The sequence below is a fragment of the Debaryomyces fabryi genome (assembly GCF_001447935.2).
Source record: "Debaryomyces fabryi strain CBS 789 chromosome Unknown contig00002, whole genome shotgun sequence".
Lineage (NCBI taxonomy): Eukaryota > Fungi > Ascomycota > Pichiomycetes > Serinales > Debaryomycetaceae > Debaryomyces > Debaryomyces fabryi.
Window position 1 is genome coordinate 103,751 of NW_015385428.1, and position 21,331 is coordinate 125,081.

The following is a 21,331-nucleotide window of genomic DNA, read 5'->3' on the forward strand; positions in this document are numbered from 1 at the left end:
GATTAGTGTAGAAATCTTACGACATATTCTGTAATGGAAACGTAAGTCAAAACATCACACAAAAGCATTGGATAATTTGATCGACTTCCGTATTTATAGTAATTTGTTAAACAAAATTAGTAAACTAGGTCATAATTAACAATATATATTTGTTTTCGATCGAAATATACAAGGATTAGGTTCTAGGAAGATCGATATACGATATAGAAGTGTTTGATTCCCTTTTGAAGATAATTATTGAGCACTAGAGAACTCAAATTACATAGCGGGAATTAATTGATACAAGCAAGACTTTTCGAAGACTGACCATATAGATTGTTGATACAGATCTTAAGGTAGACGGAAAAGACAGATAAGCGAAGTTGAAGGTTAAATTTGTGTTTTTTTTTGATTGAGAGATTGAATTTTAGCTTATTCGAACATCCTTTTAGTTCCAGGCAAATACTAGTTATTAAGTGTACAATCATAGTCAGTGGAAGATTATTGAATAATAATAAACAGACCATTGTATGCATTTTTTGTTTTTATATTGATTGAGTGGTTAATATAATATTGTCAGTTTGATATTGAATCATCAGCACCAAAACAAACCCGATAGATGTCATCTTCAGATTACCCAATTTACTCGTACAAGAGGAATAATGCAGCTCCAAGCCAGCATCCGCAATATAACCTTCCGACCCATTTATTACCCCAGGCGCTTTTAGATGAGCAGAGACAGCGACAAGTGCAGGGGAGTAATTCTCCTCAAAGAGGTCAAGCAGGTCTTAATCAACCTATGCAAGCCAACAATTCTCCCCAGAGAGGACAAGCAGGTCTAAACCAACCGCTACAAGGAAATAACTCTCCACAGAGAAGGCAAGCTGGTTTGAATCAACAGGCACATGGAAACAACTCTCCTCAGAGAGAACAAGCCGGTATTAATCAGCAGATGCCAGGACCTATGCAAAATATTCCAAAACAGAATGTTCCTCATCCACAATATCCGTCTCAACAACACCAAGGACAGCCATATTATAGTCAGCAACACTTGACACAAAATAAAGTACAACAACAACCAACGTACGATTCTTCTGAATTTCGTCAACAACAACATCCTCAAAAGGTACAGCAAAGTGTACCTAACTATGAAGGAGTGGGAAACGGAAGACCATTCAATGGTCCAAGGAATGCTTCACTCCTGTCATTGACTTACGATACTAGTGGAACTGGAAATTACAATAAGAGGGTAAACAGTTATTCTTCACAAGAGTCAATACCTCAAAGTCAAGCGCCTTACCCTATTTCTGGTAACGTATCTAATGCGAATAATTATGGCCAGGACCCACCACAATTTCCTCAGCAACGTCGAACTGCGCGTAAGGCGCCTCCTGGATCTTTACCACCAATTCAAACAAAGCAAGTATTAGATAGTAGTGGTAGACGAATTGTTTCGTCTCCAAGCGTTCCTCAGTATAATTCTTATTCGTATGCAAATCATTCTCCTATATCTCAAACTTCTGGACAGATGAACAACGAAGCTAGAACAAAGTCGTTATCATCGACATCTGCTAAACCTTACCATCAACAGCAACAACAACTGAGAATGAAATCAATACCACAAGGCCAGCCATCGCAGCCAAGCCCACAACAAAATAATTATCAGAACCACAGACCTAGTTCAAGTGGAAGTGGCTCTAGTTCGAGCGGTCATTCATTCTCACTTACATCTAAGTCGAGATCTTTTACTTCTTTGTCAAAGTTATCGTCTTTGTCCACAAAAAAATTCAATTCTTCTACATCGCTACAAGGAGGTAAATTAGACAGAAACCCATCATCAGCTACTTTAAGCTCTCAAAAGACGGTTACAACCCCTATGCCAAGGAAACCTATTGTATACCCTGCAATGCTTTCTAGAGTTGCGAGAGTATTTAAGGAAACAATAATTCTAACTATCAATACTAAAGATGGCTTAGAATATCATGATACATTCACTGGTAAGATGGCTGTTGATATTATTTGTAATATTATCAGAACAAATGACCGTAATTTAGCATTATTAATTGGAAGGTCTTTGGATGCGCAGAAGTTTTTCCGTGATGTTACATATAATCACAGGTTGAGAGATTCTATTCACGAAGTGTACGCTTTTAACCATATCTACAGTGATGTTGAATTTTATCAAGATTTTAACAATACAAATAATAATAGTGCTAATAATTCCAAGCATGGATCTTTAACCGAGGGCCATCCTCAGTTTCAACAGGTTTTACTTCAACAATTACCAGCTCATACTACCAACAGTCAACCTCCTACTCCTTCAACACCGACTATGTCAAACGAAGGTAGTACATATAATTTGAACAACAACAATAAAGATGCATCAGGTAATACTACAAATGTGACAGGGGTCAATGGTGTTTTCACAATTTTAACTGACTGTTACTCTCCAACTTGTAATCGTAACAATCTATGCTACAGTATTGCTTGTCCTAGGAGATTAGAACAACAAGCTCGTCTCAATTTAAAACCACAAGGTGGATTAAAACGGGCTGTTTCAAGATTATCTTTACATGATAAGGAAGAGAATAAAACATTATGGTATGAAACTGTTCCGCAATCGATTTTGGATAAATTAGACAAGCGTGAAAAGATGAGACAGGAATTGATATATGAATTTATATATACCGAAAGAGATTATGTCAAGGATTTGGAATTCATGACTGATTTCTATATTATGCCTTTGCGTAATCCTGCCAATAACATTATTCCTGAAAGAGAAAGAGAAGTGTTTATTAGGACAGTATTTGGAGGAGTTAGTGATCTTTTGAGATTAGCTAAAAATATGAGCGAAGCTTTAACAAGAAGACAATTACAACAGAAGCCAGTGATTGATACATTCGCTGATATTTTTGTTGATTTCGTAGGAGGATTTGATCCATTTATCAAGTATTCGGGAAATAAGGTCTTTGCTAGTTTCGAACATGAAAGACAACAGCAGGTAAATATGAAGTATGCCCGGTTCTTAGATGCTATTGAAAAGAAGCCTGAATCAAGAAAACAAGATTTGTCTTCTTTCTTGATCAAAGGTATCCAAAGACCGGCAAGATATCAATTATTGATTTCTGGTATTATTAAAAATACGGACGAGGAATCTCCAGATTACAAACCATTGCTAAAGGCGAAAGAAGAAATTGAAAAAGTTTTGGTTCAGATTAATATTCAAACAGGAGAAAGTACTGATCGTCATAAAATTATGGTTTTACACAGGTTATTAGGCAAACAAATTTTGGAAACTAAGAATCACTTTAAGTTGAATTACAACCATAGAATAATATACCAAGTTACGTTGAATAGAAAGAGAGACAATGAAAAGATTGACTTGTATTTATTTGAACATGCATTATTATTGGTTAAACATAAAATCCAAAATAAAAGGGAGCAGCATAAGATTTTCGAGAAGCCAATTTATTTACCCTTATTGTTTGTAAACAGTGGTTATGACATTCCAACTGCAAGATCTATAATGGGAAACAGGCTTGATGGATCATTACTCTCTGACCCAAACTTAAAGAGTAAGGCAGAAACTTCCACTAGTTATATCAACACAAGCTCAAGTTCAAATAATAAATTACCGATTAATTTTTTGGGATTGGGCAGTAATCTGGTTCATGCTACTTTGTTTGCAGATGACTTAACCAATCAAAATCAAGTCTTGCAACAAATCTACCAACAACAAAAAAAATTAATAGATCAAAATGATATTTTTTCGTTATCCAAATATGAGACTAGAAGATTCCATGGTAATAACAAAATTAACTGTGCGGTACCATGCTATGGGGGTAAAAAACTATTGTATGGTACCGATTCAGGTGTATGGGTATCTACAGTTAGATCAATAAGCGCAACTTCAAATGAAAAGATTTGCTCTGATCCTACAATGGTTATTAGCAAGGTTTATGTCACTCAGATCGAAGTTTTGGTTGAATATTCAAAGTTACTAATTTTATCAGATAAGTCATTGTACGAGTTTGATTTATCATGCACTGATTCGTTGGATCATAATAAGAATACTAGGTCGGGCAAACTAATCTTAAATTACGTATCATTTTTCAAAACTGGAATCTGTGATGGTAGATTATTAGTATGTGCTGCTAAGCACGGTTCTACACACTCGATTAACATTTTTGAACCTACTAACCCATTCGATCATAAATCACTGAAAAACAAGAACAAGAAGTACGACATTAGGGAGATTTCGTTTAGCTCGGACCCAGTATCAATTTCGTTTTTGAAAACTAAATTATGTGTGGGATGTACCAAGGGATTTGAGATTCTCTCATTAGAAAAGGGTAAAAAGGAACCTATCTTGGATGAAGCTGATCCATCGTTAGATTTTGCTACACAGCGTGAAAGCGTTACCCCGTTGGCTATTCATAGGTTGGGGAAAAATTTCTTACTCTCATATTCCGAGTTCTCGTTTAAAATCAACAGAAATGGCTGGAGAACCCAACATGATTGGAGTGTTTTCTGGGAAGGCAACCCTCAAAATATCGCATTATTCTATCCTTATTTGTTGTCTTTTGAACCAGGGTTTATTGAAGTTAGGGATTTAGACTCTACTAATTTATTAAGGGCTCTTGTGGGTGAGAATATCCGATTTTTACATTCGAACGAACACGAAGCTTTATATGCATGTGAAGAAAATGGTTATGACATAATTGTATCAATTGATTTCTTGAATTTAAAACCAAAAATTACTCAGCTATAATTGACACATATCAAAGGTATGAAAAGTTAGTTTTATTGGATTATATATATATATCATTGACTAATGTATAATGATTAATGGAACCAAGGTTATTGTAGTATTATATAAAGGCGTGCGGGTACCGAACACGAACAGAGGGGCCCGTTTCTTTGTTCAGCAATGAAAAGTAAAATTCTTCACCATTAGGCAAGTTGTTTTGATCATAAGCTATTTCTTTTTTATTAAAAGTGTATTCAGCATGTCGTCTATTATCGAGTTAAGTATACCAAGTGTTGAACGTCCGTTCGGATTACACTTATGGCCAATTTTTAGCTATGTTTTCGAGCTGATCATCGGTTATCCAGCCGAGGACTTTGAATTCGTTTACCATAAAACATTCTTAGCCAATGGATTCCATGCCATTGGAATCATTATTGTCTACTATATTGTTATATTCGGTGGTAGAGCGTTATCTTCGAAGTTGAAGTTACCAGCATTGAAGTTGAACTTTTTGTTCCAGTTGCACAATATTGTGTTAACTTTATTATCATTATCATTATTATTGTTGACCATTGAGCAATTAATTCCAATCTTATACCACCATGGTATTTTCTATGCTATTTGTCATAAGAATGCGTTTGCTCCAAAGTTAGTTACCTTATACTACTTAAACTACTTGACCAAGTACTTAGAATTGATCGACACCGTTTTCTTGGTGTTGAAAAAGAAGAAGCTTTTGTTCTTGCACACTTACCACCACGGTGCTACTGCTCTTTTGTGTTACACCCAATTAACAGGTTCCACTTCAGTCGAATGGGTTCCTATCACCTTGAACTTGGCTGTTCACGTCGTCATGTACTGGTACTATTTCTTGAGTGCCAGAGGTATTAGAGTGTGGTGGAAAGAATGGGTTACCAGATTCCAAATTATCCAATTCCTTATTGATTTAGTCTTTGTCTACTTTGCTACTTATACTCACTATGCTTACAGATATTTCCCATCGTTGCCTCACATTGGTGACTGTTACGGTTCTGAATTGGCTGCTGCTTACGGATACTTAATCTTAACCAGTTACTTAGTCTTGTTCATTTCGTTTTACATCAAGGTGTACAGCACCCGTAAGACCGTTGCTGCTACCTCAACAGGCGAAGGCGCACCTACCAAGTCATCTGCTAAGTCGTCTACCGTCGAACCAAACGTCACCAAGGCCAGATCTCGTAAAGCTTGATCTACCCAATACTGATCATACATAATAACATAGACAACTGTTAGATGTGGCTCGCCTATGTCTGCATATCCTCTAAAATATAGTCCGGTACGTGCTTGACAGGTTTAATGTCCTTATTTATTCCATTTTATTTCGTTTATGTTACTTTACTTTAATATACTACTTGAATAGGAAGTCAAAGTTTTAGTGTAGACACCACGTGATGATAATGTCATTATACGACACTATACGACACAAGAACGATTGTGGGGCCCTGTTCTTCCCTCCCCCCTTTTATCTATTCTGTCGACAACTCTTCGGTTCGGATATTATCTGCGTTGGGAATCACCGCGCCGAAGCCATCGCCGCGTACGAGAATGTCGTATATTTTTAATACAGCTGTCATAACCGGCACACCGGCTAATAGATAATGTTTCCCCCGGGTTCGGCTGATATGGGCGCCGAATTACATCCGATTATTAATTGAGAGTCTTGCGTCGGTGTGCATCGCGCATGACTTTGGAACAGTACCTATATAGGAGTTTCTCCTATTCCTATTAAGACAAGGCTTTAGCCAAAGCAAGCCGGAGCTTCACTTATTTTACATTCCATTATCACCGCAAGTGAACTTACTCTTTGTAGTGGCCGTGTGGCATGTAAAATAGGACAAATTGCTGAATCGGTGGCGTAAGCTAGCGGGTTACTATTACTGTAAACTACACCCTTAACTAATCTCTATATGCCAAGAAGATAATTCAATGAAGGTAATGCTAATATATCAGATGGTTTTACATAGTAAAACAGATCATATGGTTTAAGTAAATATAGATTTGCGGGATTAAACGGTGATAGAAGGGCATACGCTGGATATTTGGTGTTGCGGCCGTACGCCATTCGCGGTTTTGCCGGTACAGTCCAGTAATCTGCATTCTTAGTGGTGAAGTGGGTACGGCTGACAGAAAATTACCGTGGGGTCCGAGCTGACATAATGCGGTACACCGTCGGAGATTATTATGAATAGGCCAGATATCATCAAATATGGTTTCCATGGGAAGGTCTGGGAGGATCTAAGAATGTTATAAAGTCCACTACAACTATAGGAACAACCGGATATTATCCGCTACATATATAATGAACAGCAAGAGAAATTTGGATCTATTAATGATGTCATTGGAGTTGAAAATCTCAATACAAATGTCGGTGAGGAATTTTGGTCGAGGTGTCCTATTAAGAGAGGCGCATAAAAGGCTGTATCAGCCGTATTCCATCGATGCCGAAATGATTGCAAATATTTAAATGATATACTATCCTGGGGTTCGGTGGTTGACATAATTGATAAAACACACCCATAACGCTATATAAACCATGGGGTCATCATATATTGTACCACCAGTCAGCAATAACGAATGCAAGTTACCGCTGATTCATTCATTGGATTTGCACGGTTATCACAGCACACTTCCACCATTGTACCGGCCAGCAGATGTTAATGGCCTCACAAATCCAAATCCAAACCAATTATCAAAGCCATTAACTTATTACACACCAGGCCAGAAACAGATTCCACCGGCTGGATATTTATCACCAGGGTTTGTTCCTCAGTCATTTGGATACCGCACCAACTACACTGCCACAAATGTGGCCAATAATCCAACATATAATAGTAGCAATACGTCCAACCATTTTACGCATATAACTCCAGCATCATCGCCCTCTCGTTCTGATTCATCTTCGACCGATGGCTTATCAACACTATACAATGTTGCTACTGCTTCTGACGAAGCAAGTGCCCGCGAGAGGAAGTACAGCGATTCGCTGGAATCACACAGTGACTCCAAAAGTACTACACCTGAAGTTGTGATTCTGCACCCTGATTCTATACCATCCACCAAAAGCTGCAAACCTAGAAAGAAGAGACAATGTCCTGAATGTAACTTGTTCTTCTCGAACTTGGCTACACACAAATCCACGCATCTTAAACCAACATCGAGGCCTCACATTTGTAAATACTGTAATCGAGGTTTTGCTAGACCTAATGACTTATTCCGTCATACAAGATGTCACTGGAAAGATGCGGGCTTCAACAAAGGACAGTTCAAATGCCCTTACAAAAACCACTCTACAGGTGATAACTGTTGTCATACATCGGGCATATTCAGTCGTTGTGATACTTTCAAGAACCATCTTAAAGCTATTCACTTTCAGTATCCTAGTGGCACCAAAAAAGACCAAAGAAATAAGGTTAGTGGTAACTGTAGAATGTGTCACAAATTTTTTACCACGGTTGACGATTGGTTGGTAAATCATGTAGAAAAGCATGAGTGCCCATTTGGGAATTAGATTTATTTAGTATTTGCATTCTTCTTGGGTTTGGGTAGGTATATATAAAATAAACGGATTATATGACAATTTAGTTGATTGTAGGGCACACGCATTTGGTATGGAACCAACAAAAGAGATATTTGGCTACAAATTTTAAGAATTTATTTCAACATTCATACCAGTGATTTTTGTTCAATATGATTCATACTGTCGCTAAATATTTACTTGCGGCATTCCTTGTTTCAACGTACAAGACTTTGCCCTTCGCATACTTGTTCAGATTTTACTATCGACTTGCTGTAAACTTGGCAATACCCAGAAAGAGATATCTTCTGAATGGGAAGCAGAATACTTTCGGAATCACTGGAAAGACTAATAAGTTGGATTTGTTTGAGTACACCACTATGAAAACTTACGTTTCTCCATTGGAACTTGATATGAACTTGCACAAATCCAATTCCACGTATTCTGTTGATTTGGACATTGCCAGAACGAACGTTGTTACCAAAGTTTTCCAAAGATTCTGGTATAAATACTACGACAATGAAACTAAGGAATTTAAAGGTTTATCATTGTCAAACATGCCATATGTTCCGGTGGCTTCAATTCAATGCATCTTTAAGAAAGAATTGAGATTATATCAAAGATATAATGTAAAGAGTCAGATTTTTGCATGGGATGAAAAGTGGATATTCGTGTTGTCTAAATTCGTATTGCCCGGATCAGAAAAATTGTGCTCTATTGCTATAACCAAGTATGTTTTCAAAAAGAAGCGGAGAATAACTATCAAACCAGAAGAGATCATTAGAGATTGTGGATTGTTGAATGATGAAGTAGTAAAGGTCAACAAGAGGAATTACGAAATGGTCAAATATATGTCCTCAACTGAAGACTTAGAGAAGATATGTGACCAACTTTAATTATCTATGTGAGGGACATAGAGGATTAAAATTTACAAGGATTAAACCTATAAATAGATTAATATATATTTATTATTTCATATATAAACGATGTAAAATCAAGCCAATCCAAAACCTTCATGGCCTTCTGTTATAGCTAGCAAGACAGACCCTCTCAATGTTTCATATGATTCATAAGCTGGTAAATCTATTTGATTGAAACATGTATGCGACGATGGCAACCTGTCGGTTGTTCCGTAATCTCTATGGATGCTAAATTTGCAAGTTCCACTAGCTCCGCTTAACTCCTTGAAACCATTTAGTGGTACTTTAGAAGTACCTGTAGCAAATTGTAGTAACTTTGCTCTCTCCTCGTTGTCAAATGATTTAACCGCCCTCCAGAACCATTGAATTTGTTCTGATGAAGGCGAATAATTATTATACGTAGTGTTATTTTGCCAATCCAAAACATCGATATCAGGTAATCCTGAAATCAATAACTCTAATTCTTGTTCATCGAATATCGAAACCAAATCCTTTGAAATAATCTCATGGAACCCTAATAAAAAGTTGTCCATTTGTTCTGTAACTGAAGTTTGCAATCTGTATTGAACAACTAATTTTACATACTCATGCTTATTTTCTTCGGTTACAGCAATATCTCTTCCATTAGGAATCAAATCAATGATCTTATGTTCTCCATAATCATCAGTTTCGACTGAAAAATCTTCCGTAATAACATCAGTTATATCATTTTCTAACATCCATACTAATGATTTGAAGTATTCAAGGTCTAATGTTTCCATGTCCTTCAATGAAACAGACTTCCCTAAAATTCTCTTGTAGACAGCCCTGCTGAAGTGACAATCGAGAAAACTATTGTCAAATATAGCCTTACCAATTATCTTACCTATAAACTTGAAGAAAGACAAATGTTCAGGATTAATATATGACGTTCTGTTTGGGTGAAATGTTGTTTCATCAGATGCCACAGGCGTGAATAATGCATAATCAGGATTAAACATTTGCCTAGATAAAACTTGATACCATTCTCGAGTAACACCACCGGCATCAATACCAGACTCACCTTTAAAATTCACTTCTAACTTAGAATTCTTAAATTCATCCTTGGGTTTGAAAAACAATGCTCTGTATGAGTCCAAGAATACTTGATCACGACGAATATTTATTGCTAATTTAGCATTCTCATTTTTATTTTCATGTAATTTTCTATCGAAATAGTTCTTCTTGTTATCAAATTCCAAAACTCCAGGATTTCTAACTAACATTCCGAAAGGTCCACTCATCAAGTTAGGATTAGTTCTTACCATTTGATTCAATATTTTTTTATGTTCATCGGTAAATGAAAAGAATAAGCTTTCAATTGGCTCTTTAGTGAAATCGATTTTCTTAGCCTCATACTTGATTGCATCTTTGATATGAATTTCTTTAACTTTGCTATGCTTACAAACAACCATCAAAGCTTCAATTAACGGTAATAAAGCTGTGGCTATGTTTGTCATACCTTTTTTCTCTTCTAATACTCTTAAGCAATCACTCAATGCATCCCATAGAGTTCCTAAAGCAAGTCTTTTATATAATCCTGTTAGTTCTTCGATTTCGTCAATCGATAACTTATTTTCCTTTCCATCATGGATTGCCTTGTAATCGGTTTTGTCGTCTTCAAAGCCTTTATCCTTTTCTTTTGATTCAAACATATAATCTAATGCCGTTAAAATCCTGAGTAACTTTGCCTGGTCAGAGCTTGAAGCACTAAACTTAGCAAAAGACTTATTTTCTGCATTATAAGTCTCAGATTTGGCAATTTCTTTCGTTAAAGTATTAAGATCATTAATAATTGTTTGTCCCAATTTCGTTGCTTGATCAGATAACTCCACAGAGAATACCTTCTGAGCATTTGAAAGCACTGATAAGTTTTGCATTGCACTTATTGTTCTTCTGAAGGTTGTATTAGGACAATCATTAGATGTTAGTATTTTAATTATTTGTCGGAAATTATGATCAGGAATAACCGGAGGAGTAATTGGAGGCGCCTTATTCTCTTCAACATTCTTGTTAGCCTCTTGTAGAGCATGAAGTGGTCTAGTTGCAATTTGTAAAACTCTCGCTAAGACATCCATGAATGTTTGGTCTTCTTTAATTAAATTATTCTCCAATAATCTAAGCAAGAGATTAATTGGATATTTACTTTCCTTGCTTAACGATTCTTTTAACTTAGTTTTGCGGTTAATCTTCTTTAGAATATATGGATTGTCATGCTCCGTTAAAAGATAATATCTCATATGAGTATTACGTTCTAGTATATAGTGCACAACTTCAATAATTTGATTACCAATGATAATTGGAGAGCCACCAATAGGAAAGTGATTATTTTGATTTTCCATATTCAATGTATTGGTTTTAGCCTTCAAGCATACCTGTGAGTATGCCTTTTCAATTGAACGTTGATTTATTAAACCGTCTTGAAGGATTGCTATCAAAAGACCCATAACTTCAGCTCTTGATTGTTTGCTTTTACATAAGTACTGTAATGCTTGATGGATGTGTTCTCTCTGATTGATTGGCAGAGGAATAAAAAGTAACCGAATTAATGCGGCTACACCAGACCTTTCGACCAAAGGTGTAAAAAAGACCTTTTTCGATTTTTTGGAAGGTTCCGACGTAGAATCTCCACCAACCGTTGACCGTCTTCGATTTGAACCAGGATTTCCACTACTAGGTAGTACAAATGGATTCGTACCATCTCCATCATTTTCGTCATCCAAATCTTCTGCTTCCTCTTCATCAATATCCGGATAGGTCATTTCATCTTCTAAAGTTGAAAATCTGCGAGCCATAGACTCTTGTTGAAGAATTTCCTCTCTAATTTGTTCAGGAAGAGCATCAAGGAAATCAGGATCAATTTCACGCGCATCTGTCCCTGTACTGGACGCATTTGCTCGTCTTTCTCTTATATGCTGGGTAAATACTTCATCTCGCATATCATCAGGTAAAGCCTCGAAAAACTCTGGATCTATATCAGTTCCGCTAATATCAACATCGCGGTCACCAATACGAACCATAATAGGATCATGATGTTCAGTATTATTTTCTGCATTAAGCTCTCGTTCTCTTGCTTCTTCTTCACGTTTTAATCTTTCTTCTTCTTCCTTTTTACGGATTTTTTCCTCTCTCTCTTTTCTTATTCTTTCAGCTTCTTCCTTTTTCAGATTATATATTTCAATACTCTCCTTTTCGATTCTGTTGACAATATTAGGTATAATCTTCATAACGGCTTCATCCTTTGATTTAGAATAAAACATGTTTAATGCATCTAGCCAACGTTCTCTTGTCGATTTAATGTACATGCTATGTAATACATCATTATCGCGCTTGGATTTCGACCCCATTTGCATAACATTTCCAAAGGAACGCTCAAAACGAGTTGAATTTCCTGGACCACTTATGTGTATAGTCCCTCTCAATAATCCATTATCATTATTTGCTGAGCTAAATAGACCCTCAAAAAGGGAAGCAATGTTCGGTTGTCCCATAGCTGGACGCAAAGCATCAAAAAAGGTACTGGCAAAGTCCCTTGCGCGTCTTCTTGAATCAGGAGCAATACCCAATCCATCTACTTCGTCATCGACAACAGAATCATCTTCACTCATATTATCTTCCTCTTCTTCATCTGACTCTCCAGAATCCATGACCTCGTATGCATCTCTAGAATTTTGAAGTCTATTTCTACGTAAGCTCTCGACACCACTTGGAATATCGCCATCTTCTACTTCCGCTTCATTTGAAGGGGCATGATCATCTTCAAACGCTTCAATCCAACCATCTAATTCTTCATCGTCATATTCGCTAATTTCTTCATCTTCGTCATAATCATAAACTCCGGACTCATCGGAAATATCTTCATCATTTATTGAATCTTCGTCAGAATCGCTATGCGAATGCATTTCTAATTCATCAATAATCTCAATATCATCATCTTCAATATGCGGGATATCGTCATCATCCATTGATTCATTTCCTTCGTAGCCTTCATCGATAGAAATATCATTGTCTTCATCCTCTTCCATTTCAGAATCTAACTCAGAAAGATGTGAAGAATCATCCGAATCTTCCTCCGATATTTCTTCACCAGACATTAACACTTCCAAAGGATCTCCCTCTTCGTAATAATCCATTTCTGAGTCTTCACTCTCGTGTTCAACGTCATACATTCCTAAGGTAGAATTACGGAACAAATCTGGTGTTTCATCTCTATCGTCCACATCTTCAGGTACAATATCATCGTCTTCTTTATCACCCTGGTGCTCTTCTTCAAAAATATCCTGAAATTCACTTTTTATTTTACCTAATAAAGTAAGTGGCTTAATACCAAGTTTAATGACACGATGAATTTCAGGGAAATTAACGTCAAACTCTGAAATGATACCAGTGAGTTGAGAAGGAATTTGCTTATCAATGAGCGCTTTAGCTATATAGTACTGGTCATACTTTGTCGCACTCTTATTTAATAAAGGCCCGGTTAAATCACGGAACTTTTGGGTTATCAAACACCCACATAAGTCAAATAAATCAATTAACTTTCCATAACGAGCGGTAGCGATGCTTGGAGAGCTTACTGTTTCCTTCAAGATCTTCAGAAGGATATCAACATAAAATTTTCTAATGAAAGCCATGTCAATATCTTCTTTCTTTGGATCGGGTGAATTATCCTCGTTTAAAATTGGTGTAGATACTAGCGCTAAAACTGCAAGTTTAGAAAGCGAGGAAATAGCAGAACGCCTCTCAAATTCAATCCCAGAAGATTTTATAAGCAGTTTAGTAGGTATCAACTGATGAAGCAAAAAGTTTAAAGCAGTAGAACGGGGTTTCAAATTCTCGTTTTGATTCTTTTTAGAAAAAGTCAAAAATTCAAGTTTCGATTGTTTGTAAGAGCCTAGTAACTCTGTAATTGTCTGTAATAAGAAGGTAGCATAAGCAAAATATACATTCTTGAACACATCAGGTGTAGAATCCTTTGCAGTTTTCTCATCATCTGTAGACTGTGGTTCTGACACCCAATCTTTCTTACTAACTTCCATCAATTCTGTCAAAAGTATATGTATAATGCCAGTCGATTTTATGGTACGCTGCAGTTCCAGATTATCACCATCTTTTGAACCTTCTACATCTTCCATATCCATATCTTCAGTACTTTTCTCTTGTTTCTTACGGAAGACAGTTAACTTTGAAGGGGAAACATCCTCGCCATCATAATTATCTAATCTTACATCTTGTGAAAAGACATCCACATATAGCTCTGGATCACGCAATACAACTGACGCAGTCTCTTTCAAGACGGATTGAAGATCTCGTTTGCCCCTGATACTTCCTTTGAATACTGTTGAGATTTCAACCGACATATTGACCTTCAAGACCTCAGCTGTCTCGAAACATCTTCTTATAAGAACAACAAGTGCTGCCTGGTAAATATCATATTTATTTGAAGCGCTTTTCATGAAGTCACTTGCTAATGAAATAAGTATTTTAAGTAATTTCGAGTTTACAAATATTGATGAGCATTCTTCATCCTTGACTAATAGTATCATAATTCTTGCTATTCCTATTGCAGACTTAATCTCATGAATTTTTTCTAATTTAACAAGACTGTCGAATAATCTTCTCTTTAATTCATCATCGATCAAAAATGGAACAGTCTTGTTTTGAGGAGATAAACGTTCATGAGGACTCTTTTCAGATTCGGGGAAATCCTTGTAATACATTACTTGTTCAAGTATGTATAATCCGTAGGAAACATAATCCTTATCTACGTCTGCTGGGTTATTTTCAAGTTCACCTATCATGAAGCGCGTAAATCTAGAAATATTACCTTTGTTCGAATTAACTAGCTTCTCATCCTTTAGTATAATCCCAAATAAATGAATAGCAATACCTAAATCTGCGTTTCTAGTTTTCTTAACTTCCACTAAATCAAAAATATAGTATGCAAGCTTATTCGAAATATCTGAAGGGTCTAAATACGTGGAAAGAAGCATATCCGCGATCGACTCAACAGCCTTATGATAATAACAAGCAACTTTAAACCAGCAATCAATAAAATGATCGAATTCTTGCAATCTAGCTGCCTTGAGATGAGATCCAGGTCTAAAGGTTGGAAACTCCTGCTTAAATGTAACAGCCCCAGAATGAATGTCTTGCGCGATGCTTTCCCATACTTCCTTGCTAACATCTAATTGCGAACAATCTGGTGCTTCATTTGTGCTTAAGTCATGTAAGCCCAGGGTATGCTTGAAGAAGTGTTCAGCTTGTGAAGCTGAAATTCCTCTTGATATTAAATATTCAACTTGTGGCAAAGGCGGTGACACATTGTCGAGCGCCAAAGGTACAAAAGGTATGTCAGAAACTTCTTTTGTTGCCATCCAAACATGTTTGGTAATATAAACAAGCTGTTCGATTAAAGGAGATGGAACATTCAGGGTTGTAACATTATCTGGCTGATTGAAAATTATGGATTCAGAGCCTATTGTGTTGCTCATTAACTCAAGGGAAATAATTCTAGTTTGAACCAAGAATGTTGGAACCAAAAATGATTCGGGATCTTTTTCTAACCCGTCATGATAGAATAATTTTGTTGCTGGCAAATTAGGAACAACATCACTATTAACTACCTTAGCAAATATCATGAGAATCTGACTTAACACATTCTTAGTGATACTACTTTCAGAAGTGCTGATATATTTTAAATCATTGGTTTTTGCAACTTCCTGGGGATCCAACTGTATAAGTTTATTCCAAAAGTCAATTGCCAAGTCCTTCAATTTCTCGAAGAAACCGTTTTGCAAAAAAGAAATGGCTAAGCTAGTCTGTATCACATCCTTATTAACTCTTTCTTTTTGACTTAGACAATATAAACCTATATTTACTAACACCAAAAAGAAACTTGGTTTATATTCATCATTAGAAATTTCTGTTGTTATCAATGACTCAAAAATTTTTCCTATTTCAACAGTAATCCTAACTGCATCCCTTCTCCATGTTGCATCAATAAATTCTTGCCTTTTGTGCATGCAAACTCGGCCCAAGCAGCAAAAGACTGTTGATATATAGTTCTGGAAGCGATAGGCAAAAAACCTAATCTGCAACGAATTCTTGAATTTCGCACTCGTGCCATCTTGTTTCTCTTGTTTCTTAGAAGGCTCTGCTGTATATATTTGGATAGGAGGGAATTCACTGCTACTATCAAATGTAGCACCTGATTGTTTGGCAACAGTTTCCGGCATAGTAGAACGTAAAATGATCTCTTCGAACATACATCTTCTTAGAAGTAAGCCAAAATCTGATAATAGTCTTAAACCACTTCCGTCTGACGATTTTCCATTTCCGAATAGTTCTGCAATTTGGTGATATCTTTCATGAAACATAAGACCTGGGTTAATATAAATCTCCGTGAATGTGTAAAACAAAGTGTTAAGAGAGTTCAATTCCTTCAAGAATTGTGTACCCGCTTCCTCGTTTTCTTCAAATCTGTTAAAAAAAGAGTTATCTGTACTATCGAAGTGAATGAATTCTTGAATAAGAGGAGATTCGACTTTCTGCTTCAAGATTTCAAATGCATGAGGTAAACCGTAATCCCTATTCTCGTCATCAAAATATTTTAAGACACCCATTAACGTTGAAAACCCGTTAGAAGTAGTATAGTCAAAAGGAGCGTTGGACAAAGTCATAAATGAAGCCCAAGATTCATAAGGGATTAATTTCATCGCTTCATTTCCCCATTGTCCACTATCTTGTAGTAATCCACCTAAGAAAAAGAAAATATTGTCTGCTAAGTATGCAGCATCAGTTGTTTCCCAAACTTCAATCTCCTTAAAACCTTCTTCACTATCAATAATCATCTCATCTTTACTGTGGTATAAGGCTCCTTTATCTGAAGTATAGAAACGGATACCCTTCAACTTGTCATTAACATAGTTAGGAACATTCTCAACTAATTTTTTAATCTCCTCCATAATAATTGGTTTCAATGGGGAATAATGCCTTCCCAATTCGTCAAAAGAGCAACCTAAATTCGTAGTCATATCCGATCTAACCAATTCTTTGGCATAATCAAGGTTGTAGAATGACTGAAAGTATTTAGAAATAGTATTATGATTTATGACCTTATCTAAACCATCATTATTTAAACAAATAGCACCAATTACTTCAGCTAAAGACATCAACAAATCATTCGATGGGAGAAACAAATCCTCAAAATTATCTAAAATGGTATCTATCACCTTAGCCTCATTCAAAATTGAAAATGCTGTTGGCTCATTATGAATAATATAAAAAACTGAGTCAATAGTAGCAGATAAAATCAATGGTCCAAAAACTTTAGGATTAAGGAGAATTTGGTTAAAACTTTGAAGTAATGGAGAATCAAAAAGGTTACGTAATCTATCACCAGGCTCTGATTGAATTAAATGAGAAACTAATTTCATAAGGTTTCGAATATAGTTAGCTTGCCGAAACGTAATATTGTAGTAGACAAGAGACTCCTTAGGTGAGCCACCTCCGTAGTTAGGATTCTCTAATGCAAAATTGACTTCATACTGAACTGTATCAATAAGTAATTGAAATCCATTATTAGTCACGAAATCGTCAAATGATTCTGGAGATGCACTTAAAAATACTGTTGTTAAATGAGTTGCAGCAGAGCAGGACCATCTATATTTCGACTTGACGTTGAAGAATGACAACAAATCATTTAAAATCCCCCCAGCCGTTAGTCTAGGTGTTAAACTTTTTGAATCTATTAAATTTCCCAACATATTAAAAAAGTGCACATAAGCCAATTCGTAACAATCATCATCTTCGGCTGCAATCTTCTTATTAATGTGTCTTATGCATTGGAATAAGATTCCGTGGTTCACATTCCCACCCATACATCTGATTATATCACTTCCCCAAACTCTTTTTAAAGAAATGCACTCTAATGCCTTTGTCGCAGTAAAATAGACATCTCTTGAAACATCTGCTGAGTTTTCAGGTTGTATTAAATCGATTAAAAAGCTAAAAATATACGGCTCTGCTTCAAAAAACCTTGATGCTGTAAATTCACTTGGACACATGCAGCAAATGAAAGCAATAGCCAAGCATTTTGCTCGAAGCAACTTCTCACGTAATTTAATAGAATCATACGATTTGGTATTGAAAGACTTGACGACAGGTGCAACAAGACCGAACTCAAACCAATATTCTTTAGGGATAGTTTCAGAAGCTTTGTCAAATATCTGCTCCAAAGACAACTTACGAACAGTTTCTTCTGACAAAGCAAAAGTTGTAACGCCTTCTTTTGGAAGTACTTTTTCTTCTTTATCTATCTTTAATGATTTATTCGAATCATGCTTTGACTTAGACCGTTTTTCTCCTGCATGCTTATGTTCTTCCTTTCTAATTTTAGCGGATTCATTCTTTGAATGTATATTTTGTGCTTGAGGTGTAAAAGATTTATAGTATTGAAAATTAATGTGCTTCCATTTAGATGGATATTTCTTTTCCGTAGTAATAGAATCAATTAGACTATAATGGTCGCCTAATACGGCATCCTTGTCTTTTTTGCTTGTATTCTCCTCTTCTTCAAGCTTACGGTGAAAATTCGGTGGCACAGGTAATGGATATGACTTTGCAATTTGTAAAACTTTCATCTTGACTGGTTTTGGAGCTGAATATTTATTCGAGCTGGTCTGAACATATCTCTCAGATATTGAAACACCTACCTCCAAGGCGCTTAACCTTACATCCACAGTAGGAGAGCTTATCAACTGAAAAATTCTTTCACTACTAGAATAGATAGACCTATTCGCACAGTGTTCAAGTAAAAGATGAGTAAATTGCAAGCATGCTACAAGCAATTCTTGGTCATTACTACTCATCTCTTGCAATTTAGGATGGTCTTGGTCTAATTCATACCTCTTAATCTGAGTTTCAAATATTTCATCAAACCTATTCAAAGCCGGCACCCAATGGAATAAATCGCCTCTGGGTCTTTCCCAAGACAAATTGTTCTTCAACTTATGAGGTAATTGCTCTAATGGGCAATTTGTGATATCATCAATCAACGATTTCAATGGCTTTGCCATCTCCATCTTCTCTAAGTGATTCCGCTTAGAAATAATCATCGTGTAAGATATGTATTATTAACACTTCAGGCTTAAAAAATTTAATTATTCAAATTTATTTATGATACTAATTACAATTATTGAGACTTCAATTGTTAATATGACCTTTCTTAAGACTCTTCTGGTATATATATATGATTGATCTATGAATTAATTACGAAAATCTGATTTTATAAGTAAGTAGTTCTTGCTATTTTTGCTCGAAACTCCTGGTTCAAACACACTGATAGTATACAGGGCAAAGTGATGAGTTAAACAAGAATAATATATGCATACACTAAAGATAAGACAATTATAGCAGAAATGCCTTATAGGAAGAGACCACTAGAGAAGAATTGGAATGGAGATAGAAAGCGAATAAAAGAACAGACTTCCACTGATACAACAGACGCCATTGCAAGAGCTAAAGCAAGGCTACTAGAAAAGAGCAAAAACAGTAATCCTGAACACATAGGTCATAGAGATAATTCCTCAGAGAAAGACTCATTATCGGGGAGAATAAATCCATATAAAGATCGATTTAGTACGAAAACCCCTGAAAGTGAAAGAGAAGAGCAAGAAGGTAGAGGTGGACTCAATGTGGAAATTCATCCGTTATTACGAAATAATGTTCCAGCACGTACATTACCTAAAAATCATAATCCTTTAAAACAGAACGTTAGAAAGTGGTTTGATCCCACAGCCATCAATCCATACTTAAACCAGGATGATATTTCAGGACTGATTAAGTCGCAACACGGACCAAGAGCGTTTCAATTCAATGAACATGGAAAGTATATTGCGAAGGGAAATGAATTGAGAGATAAATTGCAAAAGGAGCAAGAAGAAATAGCCAAGTTTCAGGAAACTAAGGAAAAGGGATTGGCAGCTGATGAAAATTTGGGGGAACATTTGTATAAAGCACAATATCCACCGGTTGTTGAGTGGTGGGATAGACCATATTTGAAAGACCGTAATTACCAAAACATCAGTGATAAATCACGTCTCGTATATGACAACGATATTGCTCCGATATCTATATATATACAGCACCCTGTGTTAATTCCACCTCCTTGGGAAAGACACATGCCAGACGCAAAACCTATGTATCTAACGAAGAAGGAATTAAAGAGAATAAGACGCAATGATAGACATGAAAAACAGAAGGACAAACAAGATCGTATAAAATTAGGTTTAGATCCTCCTCCGCCACCAAAAGTGAAATTATCAAATCTTATGAACGTATTAACTAACGAGGCAATTAAAGATCCTACAGCAGTGGAAATGAAAGTTCGAGAAGAAGTTGAGGAAAGACATCAAAAGCATATGCAAGAAAATGAAGAACGGAAGTTGACTAAAGAAGAAAGACTTGCAAAAATTCAAAAGCAACATGAAAAGGATCTTGAAAAAGGGTATCATACAACTGTATTCAAAATTGATGAACTTTCGAATCCCAAAAACTTTTTCAAAATTGATATCAATGCTAAGCAATTGGAGTTACATGGCATATGCTTGTTGAATCCCAGATTCAATTTGATTATTGTGGAAGGTGGCGCTAAAAGTATCAAGTTCTACAAAAAACTATTAACCCTGAGAATCGATTGGACCGAAAATGTTATTCCTAAGGTGCCTGACGATCTGAACACCTCTGATACGTCGCCTGGACAAATAGAAGATCTTTCGAACAATAAATGTCTGCTTCTATGGGAAGGGCAAATCAAAGAAATAAAGTTTAAGAAATGGTCTATCATGAAAACCTCCAATGACGATGAAGCATTTGAAGTTCTTAATAGATTCGGTGTTATAAACTATTGGCGTGAAGCTCTAGTCATAGATAATTAACGATGTATATAGTGTATTATAGTTGGCCCACCATTCAATGTAGAAATATTGATTATGTAAGATGTTATATACAAGCTGGATCTCGGGATTGCTTTAGACAAGACTATTGGTAGTTGGAGCTTACTTTTCTTTACTTCCATTGAATTATTATATTTCAAGTTATATACGTCTACGA

At 36.0% G+C, this 21,331-nt stretch overlaps 6 protein-coding genes across 6 annotated transcripts; 5 read left to right on the forward strand and 1 right to left on the reverse strand.

Moving 5' to 3' along the window:
• Window positions 1-598: 598 nt before the first annotated feature.
• On the forward strand, window positions 599-4,750 carry ROM2 (Rho family guanine nucleotide exchange factor; the record flags this gene model as incomplete). The annotated part of the gene is made up of 1 exon (XM_015609000.1): window positions 599-4,750. The coding sequence occupies one exon, from the start codon at window positions 599-601 to the stop codon at window positions 4,748-4,750; it is 4,152 nt and encodes a 1,383-aa protein (XP_015470193.1).
• Window positions 4,751-4,988: 238 nt separating this feature from the next.
• On the forward strand, window positions 4,989-5,957 carry FEN12 (fatty acid elongase; the record flags this gene model as incomplete). Its single annotated transcript, XM_015609001.1, has 1 exon — window positions 4,989-5,957. The coding sequence occupies one exon, from the start codon at window positions 4,989-4,991 to the stop codon at window positions 5,955-5,957; it is 969 nt and encodes a 322-aa protein (XP_015470194.1).
• Window positions 5,958-7,301: 1,344 nt separating this feature from the next.
• STP4 (Stp4p) lies at window positions 7,302-8,276 on the forward strand (the record flags this gene model as incomplete). The annotated part of the gene is made up of 1 exon (XM_015609002.1): window positions 7,302-8,276. One exon carries the CDS (start codon window positions 7,302-7,304, stop codon window positions 8,274-8,276), a length of 975 nt encoding a protein of 324 aa, XP_015470195.1.
• A 179-nt stretch (window positions 8,277-8,455) lies between these two features.
• On the forward strand, window positions 8,456-9,178 carry AC631_00173 (uncharacterized protein; the record flags this gene model as incomplete). Its single annotated transcript, XM_015609003.1, has 1 exon — window positions 8,456-9,178. The coding sequence occupies one exon, from the start codon at window positions 8,456-8,458 to the stop codon at window positions 9,176-9,178; it is 723 nt and encodes a 240-aa protein (XP_015470196.1).
• A 98-nt stretch (window positions 9,179-9,276) lies between these two features.
• Window positions 9,277-19,335, reverse strand: TOM1 (E3 ubiquitin-protein ligase; the record flags this gene model as incomplete). The annotated part of the gene is made up of 1 exon (XM_015609004.1): window positions 9,277-19,335. One exon carries the CDS (start codon window positions 19,333-19,335, stop codon window positions 9,277-9,279), a length of 10,059 nt encoding a protein of 3,352 aa, XP_015470197.1.
• Window positions 19,336-19,638: 303 nt separating this feature from the next.
• On the forward strand, window positions 19,639-21,156 carry PRP3 (U4/U6-U5 snRNP complex subunit; the record flags this gene model as incomplete). Its single annotated transcript, XM_015609005.1, has 1 exon — window positions 19,639-21,156. One exon carries the CDS (start codon window positions 19,639-19,641, stop codon window positions 21,154-21,156), a length of 1,518 nt encoding a protein of 505 aa, XP_015470198.1.
• Window positions 21,157-21,331: the final 175 nt, after the last annotated feature.